General features: G+C 42.4%; 1 protein-coding gene and 1 long non-coding RNA gene across 6 annotated transcripts; one reads left to right on the forward strand and one right to left on the reverse strand.

Moving 5' to 3' along the window:
- Positions 1-16: 16 nt before the first annotated feature.
- On the forward strand, positions 17-22,868 carry LOC129647568 (glutathione S-transferase A2). 5 transcript variants are annotated; one of them, XM_055574653.1, is made up of 8 exons: positions 1,047-1,200; positions 8,992-9,152; positions 14,981-15,088; positions 17,205-17,256; positions 18,245-18,377; positions 20,687-20,828; positions 21,810-21,941; positions 22,497-22,868. In XM_055574653.1, exons 3-8 carry the CDS (start codon positions 15,002-15,004, stop codon positions 22,620-22,622), a joined length of 672 nt encoding a protein of 223 aa, XP_055430628.1. In that variant the 5' UTR covers positions 1,047-1,200; positions 8,992-9,152; positions 14,981-15,001; the 3' UTR covers positions 22,623-22,868. The 5 variants fall into 5 exon arrangements, with proteins under 5 accessions (XP_055430630.1, XP_055430628.1, XP_055430629.1 ...); XM_055574651.1 differs by lacking the exon at positions 1,047-1,200 and adding an exon at positions 2,891-3,057; XM_055574654.1 differs by lacking the exons at positions 1,047-1,200; positions 8,992-9,152 and adding an exon at positions 2,889-3,057.
- Positions 7,514-14,833, reverse strand: LOC129647569 (uncharacterized). Its single transcript, XR_008712349.1, has 3 exons — positions 14,714-14,833; positions 12,227-12,383; positions 7,514-7,627 (listed from the first exon to the last, which is right to left on the reverse strand). It is a non-coding gene; the product is annotated as an uncharacterized LOC129647569 (long non-coding RNA).
- Positions 22,869-23,567: the final 699 nt, after the last annotated feature.

Consider the following 23,567-nt stretch of genomic DNA (forward strand, 5'->3'; position numbering starts at 1 on the left):
ATAGGAGACTGCCATCATGGCAGGGAAGCCCATTCTTCATTATCTCAATGGACGCTGCAGAATGGAGTGCATTCGGTGGCTCCTGGCTGCAGCTGGAGTGGAGGTAGGTTTCATCTTCAGTTGGATCTAAATTGACCGAGCATGCCTAGTATCTCAGAGAAGGAAATGGCAACCCACGCCAGTACTCGTGCCTGGAAAATCCCATGGACTGAGGAGCCTGGTAGGCTACAGTCCATGGGGTTGCAGAGAGTCAGACACGACTGAGCAACTTCACTTCACTCACTTCATACTTTATCACTGGAAAAAGAAATGGCAACCCACTCCAGTGTTCTTGCATGGAGAATCCTATGGACAAAGGAGCTTGGCGGGCCATGGTCCATGGGGTCGCAGAGAGTTGGACACAACTGAAGTGACTAAGCATGCCTCGTCTCTCAGTTGTGTACAACTCTTTGCAATCCTATAGGCCAGAGCCTGCCAGGCTCCCCTGTCCATGGGATTCTCCAGGCAAGAACACCGGAGTGGGTTGTCATTTCCTACTCTAGGAAAATTGACTGTATCAAACTACTTTTCTCACAGAAGAAATTTTCCTTATAAAATGAACTGCTAATAATTTTGCATTAAAAACATTTATTAGGTATTAGATTAACAGATTTTTATTGAAATTTCTTCTTCTCAAGGAAAATAAACAATAAAAATAAATTTGTTTGTTTATTTGTTTTTGGCTGTGAGGCTTGCAGGATTTTAAGTCTCTGATCAGAGATCAAAAGCAGGCCCACAACAGTGAAAGCCCATGCCCTAACCACTGAATTGTCAGAAAATTTCCTGAATTTTGATTTTTAGAACTGTAAAATTGCCGGGGTCCAGCCCCGGCCGGATCCAGGGATTCCCTCGGGAGGACTGCATCGGTGATTTAAAGGGATAGCGTCAGTGGAGAGAATCAGAGGCCTAATTATAATTGGTTTACATGGGAAATCAATATAACCCGTGACACCAGGTTTGCACTGACCACGGAGGCCGCAGGCGCTCTCTCGAATCGCGGAAGGTGCCCCACTTTAGGCACCTTCTCAAGTGGGTCTTAGAAGCCCAGGCAAGTAAGTGGTCTCAGCGGACCCCCACACTCCAATTACTTTGGCCTGAAGAAAGAGTAGAGACAAAAGGAGAGAAAAGGAGACGAGAAAGAACGACACAGGGAGACCGAGGGTGAGCAAGGCCCGCACTTTATTTTCCAAAGTAGTTTTTATACCTTAAGTTGTGTGTAGAGTATAATGGGGGAAGGGGTAGAGTCATGCAAGGTCAGCAGTCCTCGATTCTTATCGAAGCCAGGCTTTCTTTCTGCAAACTTATCATATGCAAAAGTTTTAGGTGATTTACATCATCTTCTGGCCAGGAAGCCTGTTAACATTTTATGACCCTTTCTTCAGAAAACTTATTTTTCTCTAAAGGTGATTATTCTAAAGTCAGGCGCCACCCTCCGAAAGCATTAGATAAAGTTGCATTCCTATAGGCAAAAGTGTGGTGGGCTATAACAAGAAAAGAATTAACTCAAGGGTCCAAGGTTACAAACATTAAAGCTACTACTTAGATTTCTAATCACCAACTATATTAATCAATACACTCCCAGGGACACAGTAGGTAAGGGATATGGAAACTTGGCAGCAAGCATTAGCTCAACAAAGAAATCTTCTACTAGTTCTATTTAACGATTTTAACTCTCTGAGAAGCTCTGCATTGTTAGAATATCTTAAGCTTCCCGTGCCTCTCTCGTGGTTGGGAGGCTGTGAATCTGAACAAACCTGTCAGGCAAGCTAGAAAGTCATCAGAGGGGTTTGAATTGAAACACTCCTATTATGCCCAGGAGACTTATTAACTAGAGTTTTAAGTTGATTTTCTTACAGAGAAAGTTGGTCGGGGATAGCCCCCTGTTAATGTCAGAAGAGTTGGTGAAAGCCGTAAAATAGTAAAACAGACAGATTTTGCCGGGAGCCGGCATATTGCATATCGAGTGCATATTGCATATTGAGTGCAGCACTTTCCACAGCATCATCTTTCAGGATCTGGAATAGCTCAACTGGAATTCTATCACTGCCGGGAGCAGGAGCTCCGCCCATGGCAAAGGTCATGAGGAAGGAGGCTTGGCACACGCAAAGGCGGGATCGAGCCTCAGGAGTCCCCCTGGAAATTCTCGAGCATCTACCCCCAAAACCAGAGTCTGCCTACTTTCTGCTTTGTGCTTTCACCTACACCTCTGACTTTACGGGGGGCTGTCCCCCACTACCTCTCTCTGAAAAAAGAGTTAGCTTACAGCTCCAGTTAATAATTCCTGGGTGTGAGTGTTTCAACCTACAAACTCCTTTGGAAATCCTCTAGCCTGCCTGAATAGGTTTTTCCGGCCACATGTGATTGTTCAGAGCCTCCCAACTGTGAGAGGCAGGAGATGTTCTAAACTGTCTAAACACAGATTCTTTTGAGTAGTTAAAAGATTGATTAGAAATTGTATTGGTGAAGGGTTTTTCACTTATTGAGCCAATGTTTGCTGCTAAGTCTCCATACTCCTTACCTACTGTGTCCTTGGCGGTGTATTGATTGATATAATGGGTCTATAGAAATGTAAAATGCAGCTTTGTCCAGTGCTTTTTTGGAGGCTGGTGCCTGACTTTGGAATAATCACCTTTAGAGAAAAATAAGTTTCTTAAAATGTTAACAGGCCTCCTGGCCAGAAGATGATGTAATTCACCTGAACTTTTGCATATGATAAGTTTGAAAGCCTGGCTTCGATTAGGACCAGGAACTGCTGTCCTTGCATGACTCCACCCCTTCCCCCATTATCCTCTATGCATAACTTAAGGTATAAAAACTACTTTGGAAAATAAAGTGCGGGCCTTGTTTACCAAAACTTGGTCTCCCCATGTTGCTCTCTTTCTCAAATTCTGGCTGAGTCTCCATCTGGAGCGCGGAACCCGCCATGCTTGCTAATTATGCCTGGGCTTCTAAGATCCGACCGGGGAGGCCTCAGTGTCTCCTCTCCTTCGGGAGAATGGAAGGACGCCTGCGGCCTATGTAAGTGGTGCAAACTTCTTGTCTTGAAGTTTTATTGGTCTCCCGCGTAAACCAAGCCACTCAGCCTCTTTTCTCCACTGAATTTTCCTACTGAGCTATCCTCATTCTATTACTCTTTATATCTTTGATAAATATTTATAAATAAATAGGTCGCCGACGCCGTCCCCGCTTTAAATACCCTGGATTAGCCGGGGCTGGACCCCGGCAAGATTTTGGTTTTGGGGTAGACGCTCAGGCAGGCCTAGAGGGGCACCCCTGGAGTGGCTCGCCTTGCCCACCAGAACTCTCCCACATGACCTTGTCATGCGTGGGGACTCCCGTGCTGGCTCCCGGCATAAAATATTTATCACATTCATGAGCAATTAGAAACATGAATATTAAATATCAATTGATAGTAAGTAATTATTATTAATATGTCAGGCATTTTAATATATTGTGATCAGTTTTAAAATAAGTTTAATGATCTAGTGATATACCATGAAGTACTTAAAGATGAAATGTATAATATCTGGGATATGTTTCAAATTATTACCAGGGACAGGGGGGTAGGCATATGGATGACTTGCAATTGGGCTGTGCTGATAATTATTGAAGCTGGTTGATGGTTACAAGGAGAATCATTGCATTTTTTATTTTGTGTATGCCACAAATTTCCATAATAAAAAGAAAAAATATACATATTAGAAAAGAAATGTAATTAAAGTTAAAACATAAATCAGAAATATAGAGCAGTGCAGATTGTAACAAACTGCCTGTTGGATTTAATGCATTCATTCAGCAATGAATTTGTTGGGCACCTTGAAGAACCAGAGATCAAATTGCCAACATCTGCTAGATCATCGAAAGAGCAAGAGAGTTCCAGAAAAACATCTATTTCTGCTTTATTGACTATGCCAAAGCCTTTGACTGTGTGGATCACAATAAACTGGAAAATTCTGAAAGAGATGGGAATACCAGACCACCTGACCTGCCTCTTGAGAAACCTGTATGCAGGTCAGGAAGCAAGAGTTAGAACTGGACATGGAACAACAGACTGGTTCCAAATAGGAAAAGGAGTACGTCAAGGCTGTATATTGTCACCCTGCTTATTTAACTTCTATGCAGAGTACATTATGAGAAACGCTGGGCTGGAAGAAGCACAAGCTGGAATCAAGATTGCTGGGAGAAATACCAATAACCTCAGATATGCAGATGACACCACCTTTATGGCAGAAAGTGACGAGGAACTAAAGAGCCTCTTGATGAAAGTGAAAGAGGAGAGTGAAAAAGTTGGCTTAAAACTCAACATTCAGAAAACTAAGATCATGGCATCTGGTCCCATCACTTCATGGGAAATAGATGGGGAAACAGTGGAAACAGTGGCAGACTTTATTTTTGGGGGCTCCAAAATCACTGCAGATGGTGACTGCAGCCATGAAATAAAAGACGCTTACTCCTTGGAAGGAAAGTTATGACCAACCTAGATAGCATATTGCAAAGCAGAGATATTACTTTGCCAACAAAGGTCCATCTAGTCAAGGCTATGGTTTTTCCAGTAGTCATGTATGGATGTGAGAGTTGGACTGTGAAGAAAGCTGAGTGCCAAAGAATTGATGCTTTTGAACTGTGGTGTTGGAGAAGACTCTTGAGAGTCCCTTGGACTGCAAGGAGATCCAGCCAGTCCATTCTAAGGGAGATCAGTTCTGGGTGTTCTTTGGAAGGAATGATGCTAAAGCTGAAACCCAGTACTTTGGCCACCTCATGCAAAGAGTTGACTCACTGGAAAAGACTCTGATGCTGGGAGGGATTGGCGGCAGGAGGAGAAGGGGACGACAGAGGATGAGATGGTGGATGGCATCACCGACTCGATGGACGTGAGTTTGAGTGAACTCCACGAGTTGGTGATGGACAGGGAGGCCTGGCGTGCTGCGATTCACGGGGTCACAAAGAGTTAGACACTACTGAGCGACTGAACTGAACTGAACTACCTAGGCATACAAATCACGGGTTTAAGGCATATGAATCACGGGTTAACTTTGATTGTATCTTTCTTTTCCTTTGTTCAGACTAGTTTCAGAGAATTTGGGGGGGTGGGTTTGAACATGTACTCTTAGGGTGTATAAGGTTTTCACCAAAACTGGTTGGGGTCCTTGGCTAAGAGGAGACTCTGCCTTGGGCCCGCCGGTGTAATAAACTGCACTTCACTATCTGCATTGTCCTTCTGAGTGAGTTTGTTTCCTGGAACACATGGCTACAACAGTTTGGAATTAAAAGATAAATAAGAACAGGACACATTATATATTCCCTTAATATTTTCCAAGGATCATCCTATAACATCTGTGACATAGCCCAACAAAGAGAAAAGTGTAATAGTTTATATCTGACATTCTTAGGTTTTCACAGGAAAGAGCTACCTTTCTGGGGTCATGGCAGAAAGACATTTTCTGTATTCCTTTGAGAGACATTTTTCATCTAATAATAAAAAAGTCTTTTCTTACCCATTTTTGAATAACTATTTTGTCTACTGTGGGCTCTCCAGTGTTCTGGGAGGTGGGGTAATAATAAGAACCCAAGGGACCCAAGCTCTGTGCTCAGGGGACCCTGCTGTGGCTGTCTGGTCATCACAGCTCTGCTGCACGAGGCTCTTTGGGGCCCTGCATAAGGACCCCACCCCCATTTGATGGGGTCCCCCAGATCTGATCTCTATGACACAGATGACATGTGTGAATTTGATATGAATGAATATATATGACTTTGAAGGAAGAAACAGACAGGACAGGCTCTATCTTGAAAGCAGGACTCCATGTTGGGCCAGACTGTGGAACTTTGAGCTATATGGCCAGTATCTATGGAAATGACATATCAGCTGGAAAACCAGGACCCCACCCCAACCATGGAAGAGCCCCAGGGTTTGTATCTAGACTCCTCATGGCCTAAAAGAATACACTAGTTATCTGTGTAACCAAATAGAATCATACATTCTATTATGCTTATAAGATTCCCTGAAACTAGTCTGAACGAAGAAAAAAGTAAGATAAAATCAAAGTTAACCCGTGATCATATGCCTTAAGCCTAGGTAGTTAACAGTGGACAATTATCAATAGGCTTGTGGTCATACCGCAGTAAGCATAATAGAATGCATGATTCTATTTGGTTACACAGATAATTAGGGTATTCTTTTAGGCCACAGAGAGCCCTGGGGCTCTTCCTTCTGGGGGCCTGGTTTTCCAGTTGGTATGTTGTTTCCATAGATACTGAAACCAGCATATAGCTCAATGTCCACAGTCCAGCCCAAGATGGAGTCCTGCTTTCAAGATAGAGCCTGTTCTGTTTCCTCCTTCATGGGCTGTGGGAATTCCTCACAGTCCCCACCCACTCTCATCTGCCCGACAGCTCTATTCATTCATCCAAGTCTTCAAGACATATGTATTCATATCACTCTAATGACAGAATTGCTTGGGCCCTATTGCAAAGAAACCAAGTACCAAGAAATCTTTATGAGACAGTGGGGAAAATTAGAATGTTGAACATTCAATGAAATTAAGGAGCTATAATTGTAAATTATATAAATTATAAAATTGTAGTGTGATAGAACAGTGTAATTATATTGAGAAAAAGAATTCTTCCTTTACTAATTGTGGGATGGATGCAGTCATGAGCTGTGTAGGATTTGCTGCACAGTAATCCTGTGCTGTAAGGGAGTAAGCAGGACTGTGTTGGTTCCTTGTGGCTGCTGTGTCACCTTACTACAACTGGGGGCTTTAAACAACAGGATGAATTCCAAAGTCAACAGGATGAAGTCCAAAGTCAAGGCACAGACTGGACCACATTTTCTCTGGAGGCTCTAGGGGGAGTCCTAATTTAATATTAAAACATATAGTGTCAATGTAATGTAAGAAAAGACATTATAGGGGAAGAAGAGTAGAAGCTCAAGGTAGTTCTAAGGTATTTTTCTGAACAGAACAAATAGCATGAGCAAAGGTCCAGAGAGTAGGGAGGCTGATTTGAGTGAGGCAGGGAGGAAAAAGTATAAAATTTGTTTTGCCAGATTTGTTGTAGCCATGCGTTCTGGGAAACAAACTCACTCAGGACAATGCAGATAGTGGAGTGCAGATTTTTACACCGGTGGGCCCAAGGCAGAGTCTCCTCTTAGCCAAGGACCCCAACCAGTTTTTGTGAAAACGTTTTGTTCCCTAAGTGTACGTGCCCAAACCCACCTCCCCAAATTCCCTGAACCTAGTCTGAACAAAGGAAAAGAAAGATACAATCAAAGTTAACCTGGGATTCATATGCCATAAGCCTAGGCAGTTAACAGTGCACAATTATCAATAGGCCTGTGGTCATACCCCAATAAGCATAATAGAATTTATGATTTTATTCAGTTACACAGCTAATTAGGGTATTCTTTTAGGTGATGGAGAGTCTAGGTATGAATCCTGGGGCTCTTCCACCCTGGGACCTGGTTTTCCAGTTGGTATGTCGTTTCCATAGGTACTGGGCATATAGCTCGAAGTCCACAGTCTGGCCCAAGATGGAGTCCTGCTTTCAAGATGGAGCCTATTAAGTCTGTTTCCTTCTTCAGATTTAGTAGCTAAAATAAAATACAGGATACCTGTTAAGTGTGAATTTCTGATATACAATAAGTAATTTTTTCATATATTTCATACAGTGTTTAGAGCATACTTTTTTGAAAAATTATTTATTGTGTGCCTAAATTTGAGTGCCCTGCAGTTTATCCACAACCTAATGCAATAAAGTATTCCAGAGGGGCACATGCCCTTTAATGATACCAGCTCCCTGGTGTCCCCACAGTAGAGGTTTATCATCTGCCCTAGTCCTTGTATCCAATTCACGAAAACCTTACATTAAGTTTTTTCAAAGAAACATAATTTAACAAACAGATGGGCAAAAGGCACATGAAAAGATGCTCAATATCACTAGCTATTAGAGAAATTCAAATAAAAACTCCAGTGAGGCATCACCTCACTCCCATCAGAATGACCATCATTAAAAAGTCTGTAAAAAATAAATACTGGAGAGGATGTGGAAAATAAGTAAGTCTCTTACACTGTTGGTGGGAATGTCAATTGGTGCAGCCATTATAGAGAACAGTAGGGAGGTTCCTTAAAAAACTAAAAATAGACTTACCATATGATCTTGCAACCCCACTCCTGGGCATATAGCCAGAGAAAACTCTAATTCAAAAAGATATGTGCCGTGTTCATGGCAGCACTATTTACAGTAGCCAAGACAAGGAAGAAACCTAAATATCCATCTTCAGATGAATGGATGAAGAAGATGTTGTATATATATAATAGAATAATATTCAGCCATAAAAAAAGAAAGAAATGATGCCATTTGCAGCAACATGGATGTACCTAGATATTATCATATTAAGTGAAGTAAGTCAAAGACAAATACCATATCATATGATATCTCTTATATGTGAAATGTAAAAAAAAAAAAAAATGAACTTATTTACAAAACAGAAATAGATCCACAGACCTAAAAAACAAACTTATGGTTACCAAAGGGAAAGGTGGCAGAGAGATAAACTAGGAATTAGGGAGTAACATATACACACTACTATATGTAAAAAAGACAAGCAATAAGGATGTATTATATAGCACAGGGAACTATACTCAGTATTTTGCAATAACTGATAAGCATAAAGAATCTGGAAAAGACTATATATATGCATAAAATTAAATCACTTTGCGGTACACCTGAAACTAACACAACATTGTAAGTAACTATATTTCAATTTTTTTCTCACGGTTAAAAAAGCTGAAGGAAAGAAAAAGTCATACTACAAAACTTCACCCTCTGGCAGAGTGGGTCCAGCAACTTGAAATTTTGTGTTTAATCTTTAATTGCCAACCTTGAAAGGAACATATTAACTAGTTGTATCATGATAAGGGAATGACTCATCATTTTTTTTTTTTTTAAATCTAGCATGGAATCTGCAGCTCTGAACACTGTAGGAGAGCTTTCTCCCTAACTGGGCTCTTGCCCTCTTGAAAGAGGCAGAGTTAGTCAACTGTAACAGCAGCTTATAAACACATGTGGACCTGGCATTAAGGGGCTGAGCCAAGTGGGAGACAGACAGTCCTAAGGTAAATACTGATTTTATATGTCAGTATAATGTGCCCATAGCACAACAAAAACTGTTTTGTACTCATATTGTGGTTTCTTAAGGGACATTTCAAGTTGTTTAGTCTACTTTTGTTGGATATAGCTTTACAGAAGTGTAAAAATAAAGAATGTAAAACACTAAGTGTGAGAACTCAGATCTGAGAAAAATTCATGATGTGAAGAGAAAAAAGAATTTTTTAGACAATTGGAGAATATGACCAGTGTGAACGAGAGAGTAGATGTTTTTGCTGAAGTAAGTTTCTCCATAGACAGAGTCAACACACAACAGGCGCAAACTGTGACGTTGTAATACTACTTGGGCTGTGGAGACTGAAAATTAAGATATATCATTAGAGGAATAAGTCTGAATGTCAACAGAAACTCTGTGCTGTGATTAGCCAGCTGGCAAGTCCCCTTCTCTCTCTGGGTTTCAACAACTCTTGGCAAACCTCCAAAAGTGGTCTGGATGGAGCAGAAACTAGCTTTTAAAAAGCACAAACATTCACCTGGCTAGAAGGTACAGGGCTTCTCCAGTGGTTCAGATGGTAAAGAATCTGCTTGCAATACAGGAGACCTGGGTTCAATCCCTGGGTTGGGAAGATCCCCTGGAGAAGGAAATGGCAACCCACTTCAGTATTCTTGCCTGGAGAATCCCGTAGACTGTAGCCTGCCAGGCTCCTCTGTCCATGGGGTCGCAAAAAGTTGGACACAACTGAGTGACGTTTGAATCGGAATGCGGGAGTTAATGCACTGTTGTAAATACTAATATTGGGGGGAAACAAAGGCCTTAGAAGTTTTGAAGGAAACTTGTTAAGAGGAGGAAATACGCATACATATCAGCCAGAAATAAGGTGTTGAAGAAAGATCAGTGAAGGGTCTGCATATTCAGGTAATGAACCAGAGGTTGGAGAGAAGGGATCTTTTTCCATCAGGTGTTGAGAGTGAGAACCTGAGCTCCTGCTGTGGCAAAGGGGGTGAGAGATGGGGCAGGAAAAATTCCAGGGAGTCCAGAACAGGGAATGAGTGGGGCAGGGCCAGGCCTGAGGGGCAAGGCAAGGCAAGTCAGGGTGCATGCTTCAACCAGGGGCCAGCTACAATCTTGGGGCTGCAAAAGGGAAATATGCTGAGATGTATCTCCCTAAACCTTTGCCAAAATCTTCATGCAATCCAAGTTAACTAATCAGTGATCATCACTAATATTTCACACAAAGCAAATAAAAAGAGAACCAGAATGACTTAGTTATGTATAAGTTCTTATGCCTACAAGACCTTTGAGTCAAGAGGTAAATAGACACACACTGCCCAGTGTGCTCGGAGACTTGCCCATCTCCCAGGAACTGGGAGCAGGAGGGAAATTTCCTGGTCCCTATTATGAATTTTTCATACTTTAATTTTCTCATCAGGCTTCACTAGTAGATATAACTATATTTTAAAAGAGAACGCCGAGGTAAAGAGATTAAACAACCGCCCTGAGTGTATGTACCTCATAAGGAAAGCACTTAGCCTCTAAGCCTTCCTTCTTTCTGCTAAGAAACTCTGTCATCAGGGCCCTGCTCCCCACCAGCTCCCAGATACAGCTCCTTTAGTTCACATTGGATTATCCCAGGGCACACTCCTTTTGGGTTTCACAGGTGGCGCAGTGGTAAAGAATCCATCTGCCAATGCAGGAGATGCAAGATACATGGGTTTGATCCCTGGGTTGGGAAGATCCCCTGGAGGAGGGAATGGCAACCCACTCCAGTTTTCTTACCTGGAGAATTCCATGCTCAGAGGGGCCTGGCAGGCTGCAGTCCACGGGGTCACAAAGAGTCGGACACGACTGAGCAACTAAGCACACACACTCACACACACACACACACATTCCTTTCAGGGAATATAAGCCTACCTCCTTGTGAAGGCCAAACATAGTTATACTAGTGCTCAATTTACTCATAGTAAGTTTTTAGGGTTTCAGGTAAATAAGGTATGTTTTTATCCATTTTTCCTCATATCAGTTCAGTTCAGTTCAGTCGCTCGATCATGTCCAACTCTTTGTGACCCCATGGACTGCAGCACGCCAGACTTCCTTGTCCGTCACCAACTCCTGGAGTTTGCTCAAATTCACATCCATCCAGTCAGTGATGCCATCCAACCATCTCATTCTCTGTCATCCCCTTCTCCTGCCTTCAATCCTTCCCAGCATCAGGGTCTTTTCCAATGAGTCAGTTCTTCACATCTGGTGGCCAAAATATTGGAGTTTCAGCTTCAACATCAGTCCTTCCAATGAATATTCAGGACTGATTTCCTTTAGGATTGACTGGTTTGATCTTCTATTTGTCCAAATGAATCTCAAGAGTCTTCAACACCACAGTTCAAAAGCACCAATTCTTCGGCACTCGGCTTTAAATATGATCCAACTCACACATCAATACATGACTACTGGAAAAACCATAGCTTTGACGGACATTTGTTGGCAAAGTAATGTCTCTGGTTTTCAATATGCTATCTAGGTTGATCATAGCTTTTCTTCCAAGGAGCGAGCATCTTAATTTCATGGCTGCAGTCACCATCTGCAGTGATTTTGGAGCCCCCCAAAATAAGGTCTCTCGCTGTTTCCATTGTTTCCCCATCTATTTGCCATGAAGTGATGGGACCAGATGCCATGATCTTAGTTTTCTGAATGTTGAGTTTTAAGCCAACTTTTTCACTCTCCTCTTTCACTTTCATCAAGAGGCTCTTTAGTTTTTCACTTTCTGCCATAAGCGTGGTATCATCTGCATATCTGAGGTTATTGATATTTCTCCTGGCAATCTTGATTCCAGCTTGTGCTTCCTCATATCAAGCCCCTGCTGCTGCTGCTGCTAAGTCGCTTCAGTCGTGTCCGACTCTGTGCGACCCCGGAGACGGCAGCCCACCAGGCTCTGCCGTCCTAGGAATCAGCTAACAGAAAAGGAACTCATGAATTTCATGTTTCCTTCTCTCCCATTTAATTGTTAATTGACTAATGGATTCTGAATGGGTAACAAACTAATATTGAAGGTCTCAGAGATCAGCAGAGAGAGGGCATAAGTGTTACCTGGTTGGGGGGGAGCCCCAGATCAGAAGTCAGAAGATGCCTTCAAAGGACCCCAGTGCTCACAAAACGAGTGAGCTAGGAAAGTAGCTTCAGCTCTTTGAACTCGAGTTTCCTCTTCTTGATAATAGGATCCTAGAAGCCATTTCCCGGAGTTGTCCTAGAGGTGGACACACTTGCTAGTTATTGAGTGTGAATCAGGAACACACGTGTGTGACTGATGGCAAGTCACTGAATCTCTCTAGTTCTCATTTTCTGGGGACCAGGAGGTTTATATCACATTTGCCCCAGCTGTCAAAAGATGAAGAAAGATATTATAAGAAAGATACGATAAAATATTATGTAAGTTAAAAATTCATTTCCCTTTGTAACGTGATCCTTGGTCATTGAATAAGGGAGCTTAGTGTGAGAAGGAGCTTAGTGTGAGGGGGATCTCTGACTTCCACCTCACAGCGACACCTTCTCAGAATTCTGCTGAATCACAGCTCCTCCGTTCCCCATGATAAGAAAAGTACAATGTACACAATCTCCAACTTCCAGACAGATGAGATAAATAGGTTTCCAAGGGATCCTTTATTTTCCAAAGGTTAGACCGTTGATCTCACATTTAAAATGTGGATATTGAAAACATTTGGTATCTAAAATTCAAGTCGTGTATACTTTTCAGGAGATGATTATTGGGTAAAGAGAAGTATATTTTTGTCCCAAGCTCCATAACAACAAAATTTTGCAAGAGAATCTTAGTGCTTTCTAAACATTGGGATTTGCATAGAAAATGCAGCTGTTTGTCCATACATCCTGGCTTTGGGATTCCTGCTTTTAATGAGTCCTGTATGTTTCCATTCACAGTCATAATAGAACTAGTTCTGTCCAGAGCCTTTGAGTTTCATTTTCTGGTCCCCTGCTGTGTCCACCCTTCAGGCAGGCTGCTGTAGACCAAGGGCTTTTAAACTTCATTGAGTGGACCCAACCAAAGTATCTCTTACCATTCCAATGACCAGATAACTGTGCACATGTGCTTTCCTTTACCCATACACACAGCAAAACTAAAATTTCATGGAATGATGCTTACCTCTTGAACATAGAAGGCACTTTGATATTTCCTATTTCTATTTTCTTCTACTTTAAAAATTGGTGGATTTCATAGTCAACTGAAGGATTGTCATGCACATTTGGAAAAACACTAATATGGAAAAATGAAACCAAGCTTTGGGTTCATATAGAAGTAGCTTTGAATCCCAGGTCCACCACCTACTTTGGGCAAGTTACCCTAGAAACTTCAATATTCCCAACTGCAAAGTGAGATCAATGACAAACTTCACAGCAGGGATTTTGGGAGGGTTAAATGAAATGAAGATAAATTTGTGACAATGCCCACTGCGTGACAGACATTGAACAAATGTCAGTTCCATCCCGGATTGTAAAGTTCATGCAGCAACATCCCTTGTTCTAGATAGAAGATGTACCAAGAGAGGTAGAATCTAGAATTGCAAGGAAATGGAAGGACTTAGCGTCCTAAGCCTGTAGAAAGAATTAGGATTTTTGAGCAACAGTTAAGCAAATCTGAGTCCTAATTTCAGCTTTTGAACTAATGCAGTGTAACAGCCAAGGAGCTGAACATGGCTTCTGTCTCCACCTCCTCCTCCTCACTCTCTTTGCAGTACTCTGGCTTCAAGGCCCCTCCCTCCCAGGGTCGCAGGGCCTGCATCTGTGTAGGTTCCAGCCTTGTCCTCATTTTAATCCTAGGTGTGGGCATCCATCACTAACTGGATTATGACTGTGAACATGCCATGTAATCTCTGAGCTTTGGTTTTATTAACTAAAAAATCCACAAAAACTATTTCATGGGATTGTTGTGAGGATTAAACATCCAAAGGGGTTATTGGAGCAGGACCATTAGGAGGTTTTCAGTAAATACTGGAGAAGGCAGTGGCACCCCACTCCAGTACTCTTGCCTGGAAAATCCCATGGACGGAGGAGCCTGGTAGGCTGCAGTCCATGGGGTCTCTAGGAGTCGGACACGACTGAGCGACTTCACTTTCACTTTTCACTTTCATGCATTGGAGAAGGAAATGGCAACCCACTCCAGTGTTCTTGCCTGGAGAGTCCCAGGGACGGGGGAGCCTGGTGGGCTGCTGTCTATGGGGTCGCACAGAGTCGGACACGACTGAAGCGACTTAGCAGCAGCCGCAGCAGCAGCAGTAAATACTAGTGCTCAGGACTTCCCTGGTGATTCAGTGGCTAAGACTTCATGCTCTCCAATGACTGGGTTCAATCCCTGGTCACAGAACTAGATTCTACATGCCACAACTAAGGAGTTTGCTTGCCACAACTAAAGATCCCACATGGTGCAACTGAAAAGAAGATCCTGCCTGGCACAGAGAAGACCCATTACAGTCAAATAAATGCATTAATTAAAAATACATATATACTAGTTCTCTAGTCCTTTCCCTCTCTAATACCCACCCATCATCCTTACCACAGACTTACCTCTTAGCCTACCAAGACAATCAGATTTTACCCAGTGGAGACTGGAGAATGGATTGGTACAATTTTCCATGATTGGTTTAAAGGAGGTGAGAATATGGACCAAGGAATGCATTCCAGGGACTCTTCCAACTCTGCTATGAAGGAAGTCGACACTTCCTCAGCACTGTTGATGCTGTTTGGCCATATATCATAAAGTGCATTTGGCTTCTGTGGTTTTATTTTTGTTCATTCATTCACTTATTCATTCATTCATTCATCAATGTTTAGAGAAACCAGGAGACTGCCATCATGGCGGGGAAACCCAAGTTACACTACTTCAATGGACGTGGCAGAATGGAGTGCATTCGGTGGCTCCTGGCTGCAGCCGGAGTGGAGGTAGGTTTCATCTCCAGTTGAATATAAATTGACAGCATCAAACTATTTCTCTCACGTGAGCTAGGAGACTTTTCTTTCTAAATGACCTGCTGTTTTTCATTAAAGAAAATTTATCAGCCATTAAGAGATAAACAGATTTGTCCTTATGGATTATTAAATGTTCTTCCTGTCAAAGAGAATAAACAATTAGAATAAATTTAAGAAACTAATCACATTGTGTGGTCCTAAGTTGGAATTTGATTTTTAAAATTGTAAAATATTATATACGACAGTTATACAACAATTAGAAATGTGAACATTAAATATCAATAGATATATTCAGTAACTTTTGTTAATGTGTTAGGTATTATAATGTACTGTGTTACTTTTAATAGTTTTTATATTTTGGAAATACACACTGAAGTATTTAAATGAAAATATGTGATATCTGGGATTTGTTTCAAATTCTTACAAGGGGGAGGGGGATAAGCATATAGATGACTTACAATTGGGTAATATAATAGAACTGATAATTATTGAAGCTGGTTAACGGATACCGGCTCAATGGACATGAGTTTGAGTAAACTCCAGGACCTGGCGATGGACAGGGAGGCCTAGCATGCTGCAGTCAATGGGGTCGCAGAGTTGGACACGACTGAGTGACTGACCTGAACTGAATGGATACAGGGATAAATGAAACAGATACAGTCCCTGCCCTTGGGCAGCTTACACTTTAGTGAGGATGCAGACAAGTGTGTGGGTGATTAAAAGGGGGTGGGAGCACCTAGAAGGACAGCCAAACATTTTGGAGTTACAATGCCATATTCCCGGCAGCAAATTTGTAGGTTTCAGTGGGACTCTGTTGAGTGCTGCCCTCTAGAGGTGTCACAGAAAAGCACTTCTCAGCCCAGGTCAGAGGGACCCAGCAACTCTGTGAGGGTTCCCTGGGGAGGGAGTCGTGGACAGACTCAGGAGATTTGGTCCCTTAGTGGGGATCAGTAAAGGAGGGCTTCAGGTGAGGTGGGGTTCTGCAAAGGGAAGCTCTAGTGTGCTCCCTTAGCTCCCTAACAACATGTTTACCTAAGCCTCAGATAACACTTTCTTGATTGCTTCATGCTTGATCCATTCTCAAGTGTGTGAAGAAACAAGTACACAGAAAAATTCAAACAGTGCCATTCCAGGTTGTTTAATTTCTAATAATCAACAACCAACGGTTTTCACTGAGGTCCAGCCTTGGGGTTCAAGGATGTGTTCAGAGTTCCTGGGCGGGCTGAGGTCAGCACAGGAGGGTGCTGAGACGCTGAGAGCATCCAGGCCTCCTCTTGTCCAGCCCAGCCTGACGGGGGGAGACGTAGACTGCACAGACTGACCCTGTGAGTTCATGCAGATCCACAATAAACTGTTTAGCAAGTTAGAAACTCCCAGTTCCCAAACTCTTCACCATCAAGAATCTACACATGAAAGTCAGTCATATCCGACTCTGCAATCCCATGGACTGTAGCCCGCCAGGCTCCTCTGTCCATGGGATTCTCCAGGCAAGAATACTGGAGTGGGTTGCCATTCCCTTCTCCAGGGGATCTTCCCGACCCAGGGATTGAACCCAGGTCTCCTGCATTGCAGCTGGATTTTTTACTGTCTGAGCCACAAGGGAAGTCCCTCACCATCAAGACCCCTTTTAAAATATAAACTTGAACGGGAGGAGGTAATATACAGCAGAGGCCCCTGGTGACATCTTGGGGATCACTGACCCCATGGATACTCCATGATGGGGGACATGCAGTACCCTGTCCTGACCTTATAGGAAGAGAAAGGCTTTCAGAGATATTAAAACTCCATAACTAGAACTTGCTATCTGTTCCCTCCAGTGACATCCTCCTCCCAAAGCATATCTAATGATTGACAGAGATGGAGACAGTGAGGAGGGGAACTGAACCTGAAAAATAAGCAGTTATGTGCTACAAGCCACACATTTATCTTGGTGGCTCTAATCTGAATTTCCAAGAAGCCATAATCATTGCCCTCTGCCAAACTTGGAAATCTTATCTTCTACATAGCATCAGACAGGGGACATTCAAGTTCAGCAATGAATGCTATGGAATGAAATAACAAAGACTCATTGACTGTTTCTGTTTTTCAGTTTGAAGAGAAATTTATAGAACAACCAGAAGACCTGGATAAGCTAAGAAACGGTAAGACCAAGAACTAAATTCCTCTGATGGGAGTATCTAGTAAAAGTCTTCAGTTGAGGTTAGAACACTAGCAATGCCATGTGTGTGCATCGTGGGTGCGCATCAGGGGAGTGGAAGAAACATGGTTAAAGGTAAGGGTTGGGGCTCCTCGAGGAGGTCTTGCAGCTCACCCAGGACTTGGGCTGGAACTCGAGTATTTGCTAAAGGAGCCAGCCCCGGTGCCCCATAAATGCCCTCTCTGTCCTCTCTCTGCCTTTCTGCACTGTGAGTGACCATACCAGTTCAGGATGCCACACAGCCCTCCCACCCAAAGTCAGGAAAAACACATGCATCAGAGAGAAGAGAAGAGAAAGAAGCCCAGCCATTGCCATGAGTCCTTTTCATTAATGGGTTTCAAAAAGTAATATTGTAGCAATATTGCAGACTCAACTAACCAACTGGTGTTGAAACAGTTCTAAGCCCAGGTGAGTGTGTGAGGAGGGAGATAAAGCACAAGGGCCAGCAGCAATGGAGTTGGAAAAAGAGGGTTACCCCGTGCACTGTCTGGGGGTGGGATTTGATGAGCATACAAAACACCGTATATAGGAGTCTCTCTTAGAACTGCCCTTAACGCCATGAACCACAGGAGGCTTACTTTAGAAATATCTCATTTGACTTGGCAACTGGCTAGTAGAACCTCTCCTATATTGTTCCTAAAAAATCCGTGAAGGCAAGTCAAATACATAAAATAAAGACACATACCATGATCTGGATGGGAAATAAAAAGTGAAATGACAGATTGAAAAGTAAGAGGCAAATTGATAAAAAGGACTACAGGAAGCTAAAAGCAAAATGTTATTCCTACTGATATTTTACCAAGTAAAAATTTTTGTTTCCTTTTATGTCTTCAGCCATTTCAACAAAAAGTTTGATTCATAAAAAATTTCAGTTTAATTAAACAGCATGGTTCATCCAACATCTCACTCTACTTCTTTTCTTCTTTCAAAAGATGGGAGTTTGATGTTCCAGCAAGTGCCGATGGTTGAAATTGATGGGATAAAGCTGGTGCAGACCAGAGCCATTCTCAACTACGTTGCCACCAAATACAACCTCTATGGGAAAGACATGAAGGAGAGAGCCCTGTACGGTATTTTTTTTTTCTGTTCTTTCATCTGTGATTAATAGGAACAATTTAGGTGCTTCCTTGAGTGAGCAGGATGTGCTCACAGAGATCATGACCAACAGCAGTATAGACCTTCATGATGTAACTGAGGTCCAGTACTACAGAGACCTATGAGGATGAGGGAAGAGTAAACTTGAAGTGGAACCAAGAATTTACGTAGGACTTCCCTGGTGGTCCAGTGGCTAAGACTCTGCATTCCCAATGCTGGGGACTCAGGTTCGATCCCTGGTCAGGGAGCTGGATTCCACATGCTGCAATTAAAAGTGCCCACATGCCACAACTAAGACCCAGCACAGTCATATAAGTAAATTAAATAAATTCATTTTAATATATTTATGTAAGGATGTGGACCATGGATATAGAACGGTGACAGAGGTCTCCAAACACAGATGGACTATGAAGCTGGGAGGATGGTGGAACCATGACACCAGAAGCTCACGCCCTTTTGAGCTTAACACCCACCAACAGTTAGAGACAAGGGACAAAGCACCTGAGTGTCTAGAAGATAAAGCCTTAGAAGGGAAGTCTCTAGAGGAGACGATTTTTAAGTTCCAGAAATTATAAGAATGATGACCAGGAACCTTATTTATCAGTCTTTTATATGAACTGGTCGCTTGACAAAGGTTAGCAGATGTTGAGCCCAAGATGCTAGGGTTGTCTGGAACATTAGAATATGTCTATAGCAGCCAGGGGCTTCCCTCATAGCTCTGTCGGTAAAGAATGCCTGCAATGCAGGAGACCTGGGTTCTGTCCCTGGGTCAGGAAGATCCCCTGGAGAAGGAAATGACAGCCCACTCCAGTATCCTTGCCTGGAAAATCCCATGGACAGAGGAGCCTGGTGGGCTGCAGTCCATGGGGTCGCAAAGTCAGGCACAACTGAACAACTAACACTTCACATGTAGCAGCCTGACTTATTCATTGCACCCATATTTGGGGGGGGGGGGGGCTCCTCTGTGTTGTGATGGGACCATATGATTGACTCATGAAATATGGCAATTACTCAAAAAATTATACATAGAGTTACCATACAACTCAGCAATCCTCTACTAGGAATATACTCGAGAACTAAAAACACAACCACACTAAAACTTGTACACAAAAGTTCATAGTGCTGTTGTTCATAACGTTCAAAAAGCAGAAACAGCACAAATGTCCATTAACTGGTGAATGGATGAACACAGGCAGGCATATCCATACAATGGAACATTATGTGACCACGAAAAGAAATGAAGTCCTGATCCATGCTTCAACATGGAGGGAACTTGAAAACATTCTCTTACAGAAAGAAACCAGACACAAGCAAGGCATATTGTAGGATTCCGTTTGTCTGGCACATTCAGGACACTCCTGGTCATAAAACCAAAAGCAGTTTAGTGACTGCCAAAGCTGGAGAGAGTAAGGAATGTTGAATGCCTGAAAAAAAAAATCTCTTTTGGGAGTGATGAAAATACTAATATTTTAGAATTAGAGAATGATGATGGTACAGAATCCTGAGACTTTACCACTTGCACAGTTTTACACTTGAAAAGGGTGACATTCTGCTATGTGAGTTATATTTCAACAAAGCTTTTTACTCAAGAACACTCTTGTAGGAAGTCATCTTTGGAAGAAAAACAACAAAATTATGTGGAATATGCACTGTGGGAACAGAATGAAGAAATGCACTATTACAGGGGATATTTTGGGTAGAGTCTTGAGAAACGCAAACAAAGCCAGAGTCCAGCAAGAGTATATGGAGAGCATTGTGAAACCATTTTCTATGGGAAGTACCTGAAAGAAGTGCTGGTATTGGGCAGCTAAATGAGCCTCGTGTTATAACAGGACAAGAGAGGGAAAAGGATGTGACGGGGGTGGCGGTGCCAGGATTCTCTCTCGATACGACTGAGGTGGTACTAATGCGCCACATTAACTGTGGACAGGCCACACCACAGCAGAGACGGCAAACCCAAGTGTGGTCTCGTGGTTACCTGCCCTGCTTCCACCCTTTTCTCTCATTCTTGTGACTCTGCATGGGTCACTGATATGCTCTTCCTATATTTGGCCATGTGTATAACAAAAATATTAGACATATATATCTATCTAGATGATTTGTTCTGGAATTAAATGTTAAAATTAATAAAAAAAATCATAACTGTATGACTGGCATAGAAAGATGCACCCAATGGAGGTGAATTACTTTGCCATTTCTTGATGCCCCCTTTTAGCCCTTCTAAACTGTAAAACCTAAGGCAGGAGGTATCTGACAATTTGGTCATTTTGTCTTTTCAGGATTGATATGTACTCAGAGGGTGTGGCAGATTTGGGTGAAATGATCATGTTTTTGCCACTGTGCCCACCTGATCAAAAAGATGCTAAAGTAGCTCAGATCAAAGAGAGAACAACAAACCGTTATTTCCCTGCATTTGAAAAAGTGAGTGGACTGTTCGGTATTTTTGGCACTGAGATCAAAGGACAAAGGAAAATAGTGCTTGGCATTGCTAGGGCATTGACCTTCACCTCTGTGAGCCTGTCTGAATACTAATGCAGTACTCTGATTCTCAGGGCACTTTATAGAAATCATCTATGAGGAAAAATTGCACCAGTTTTACCCAAGTTATAATTTTTCAGCCAAATTTCTGTTTACTCAGACCAATCTGGAATTCCCTATTCAATGGAATTTCACATACTTAGAACTTGGGCTTTAGGAGCTCTGAGAGCCACACTGGAGCCTGGAGTAGATGAATCCTCAGAACGTGGTGCAGGGGCTTTGATCTAAGAGAAGCATGATGTCAGCAATACATCAGAAAATATTCTGATACCATGTGTAGAGAGACATGAGAGCAACTGCCAGTCAGCAGAATGCAGTAGTGTTTTGGGGGCGGATGAAACATATCTAAACAGATATGGGGGTGGTGGGGTAGAGATAAAAAGACAGAGGAAAAGTTATTCAGGAGAAAATAATCTACAAATTTGGGGGACGTGGTTCTCAGACTCTTAAAGAAAGTCATACAAAACCAAGAAATTAATGTTCCATCATTACTCCTAGTATACATCTTAGTAGTAATATTTCTCTTTAAATGTAAGAGGAGAATGTTTCATGATTAGACTACCTTAAATCATGCTAAACAGAAATCACAAACTGAAAAAAAAAATGATTGTAAGATACAGGAGGCTTATATGTAAATAAAAAGCTTAAACCAACACTGTCATCTTTATAAAATTTAAATCATTCTTTCATTAACTTCACAAGTATTAATTTGTTGCTTATGTGTCAGGGGGAGCAGAAGGTCTGAGGTTCCCACCCACTCACTGAGGGGCAGAGATGGAAGTGGGGCTGGGTGAGGGGCAGGGGAGGAGCAGGGGTCCAGCCTGTCAGGACCTGTGTCCCTGATCTGACCCCTCCATTCGCCAGGTGCTGAAGAATCACGGACAAGATTATTTTGTGGGCAACAAGCTGAGCAAGGCTGACATCCACCTGGTTGAACTTCTCTACTATGTGGAAGAGCTGGACCCTAGCCTTTTGGCCAACTTCCCTCTGCTGAAGGTGAGCTCTCCCACGGCCCTGGGGGCCAAACACACCCCCCACCTCGGCATCTGCTCTCTGGACCCTGGGACTGGGGTGCTAGGGGTCTGCACCGAATTGTTTCCTCCCTCGGGTCCTGTTCCTTCTCTCACATGCTGGTCTCTCTCTGCCTGTCTCTCTCCCCCTCCGAGAGCAGATTGGTCCTGACTTGCCTCACGGATTACCATTCATATTTTCTGTCTTCACTTCCAGCCCAATTGCCCTATATTTTCATTTTCCTGTCTTGATATCTGACACATTTCTTTTCCTCATACTGCACTCGAGGGTGAACCTGCAGGACTGATAATTAGGAAGTTCAGGAAGTTGGACAGAGTCTTACACTAAGACATCTCTGGGGAAAATGCTATTGGGCTGTCATCTTCCTGTCTTAGTGGGTGTCTGTGTCCAGCCTTCTGCTGGTGCTGATGGAGGGGCCTTGGCTGGCCCTTGTCTAGGAGGGTCTTGGGGTCCCTGGCTTGTGTCAGTGACGGGGCTTGTCTTTAGCGGCACTCTGAGCTGTGCTCTCGTGGGTTGCAGGGCCTGAAAGCCAGAGTCAGCAGTCTCCCAGCTGTGAAGAAGTTTCTGCAGCCTGGCAGCCAGAGGAAGCCTCCCATGGATGAGAAAAATTTGGAAGAAACAAAGAGGATTTTCAGGATTAAATAAAGCAGGCAGGGCTGCCCACGACATACAGGATCACTCTTCTGAAGTTCTCCAACAATGAAGTGCTTTACCTAAATGTAGATCTTGTCTATTGTGGAACTAATAAACTTTTTCAAAGTATAGTTGATGATTTAATTAGAATGCAGATTTAGTTGCAAAACAATGTATTTTGTTTTGATCACGTATAAAATCATGATCTCCTCCTAGAATGTGTTTCAGACCTAAACATCAATAAAAGGAGAAAAAGTATCATGGACTGTTTGATCTGTTCAAAAAAGTTATGCATGTACCAGCTATCACTGTCAAAGCAAGTTAAGTAGAAATTTTCATCTGACGTGCTTGGTGTCACAAAAATAGTCTTTTCTTTTTGCATTTTGCTGTTTTTCTGACCCATAACCTAAAACTTTTCTCTTTTTTTCAGACAACCTCTTTCCTTCACGTTATCAACCCCTTTTCCTATTCAGTTATGGAATCTTTATTTTATATCTCATAGGGAACATTCAGTATTCCAGGAGCATGATAACTAAGGATAAACAAACCAGACATAGTCCCTGTTGTCAAGGAGGTTACATTAGTAAGAGAAACGACAAAATGGGCAGTTCTAATCCAAAATCATGCCTGTTGAGTATCATTCTTGGGTAATTTGTGACATAAACACACAGAGATCTGTTACAAAGTTATTTGCATTTGGTCTTTGATCCCTACATCATTCAGCATTTTCATGGAGATATACTACATATGTGTGTGTATTTACATACATATTTTAAATATATATTTTAATACATATTTATATTTATATAAATGTAAGTAGATATTACTCTGAATGTCCTGGGGGGATTGGATCAAGATTTGAGGTATTATATATAGTGTTGTGTTCATAGCTCAGTCGTGTCCAACTCTTTGCAACCACATGGACTGTAGCCCACCAGGCTCCTCTGTCCATGGGAT

The sequence above is a fragment of the Bubalus kerabau genome, chromosome 3 (assembly GCF_029407905.1).
Source record: "Bubalus kerabau isolate K-KA32 ecotype Philippines breed swamp buffalo chromosome 3, PCC_UOA_SB_1v2, whole genome shotgun sequence".
Classification (NCBI taxonomy): domain Eukaryota; kingdom Metazoa; phylum Chordata; class Mammalia; order Artiodactyla; family Bovidae; genus Bubalus; species Bubalus kerabau.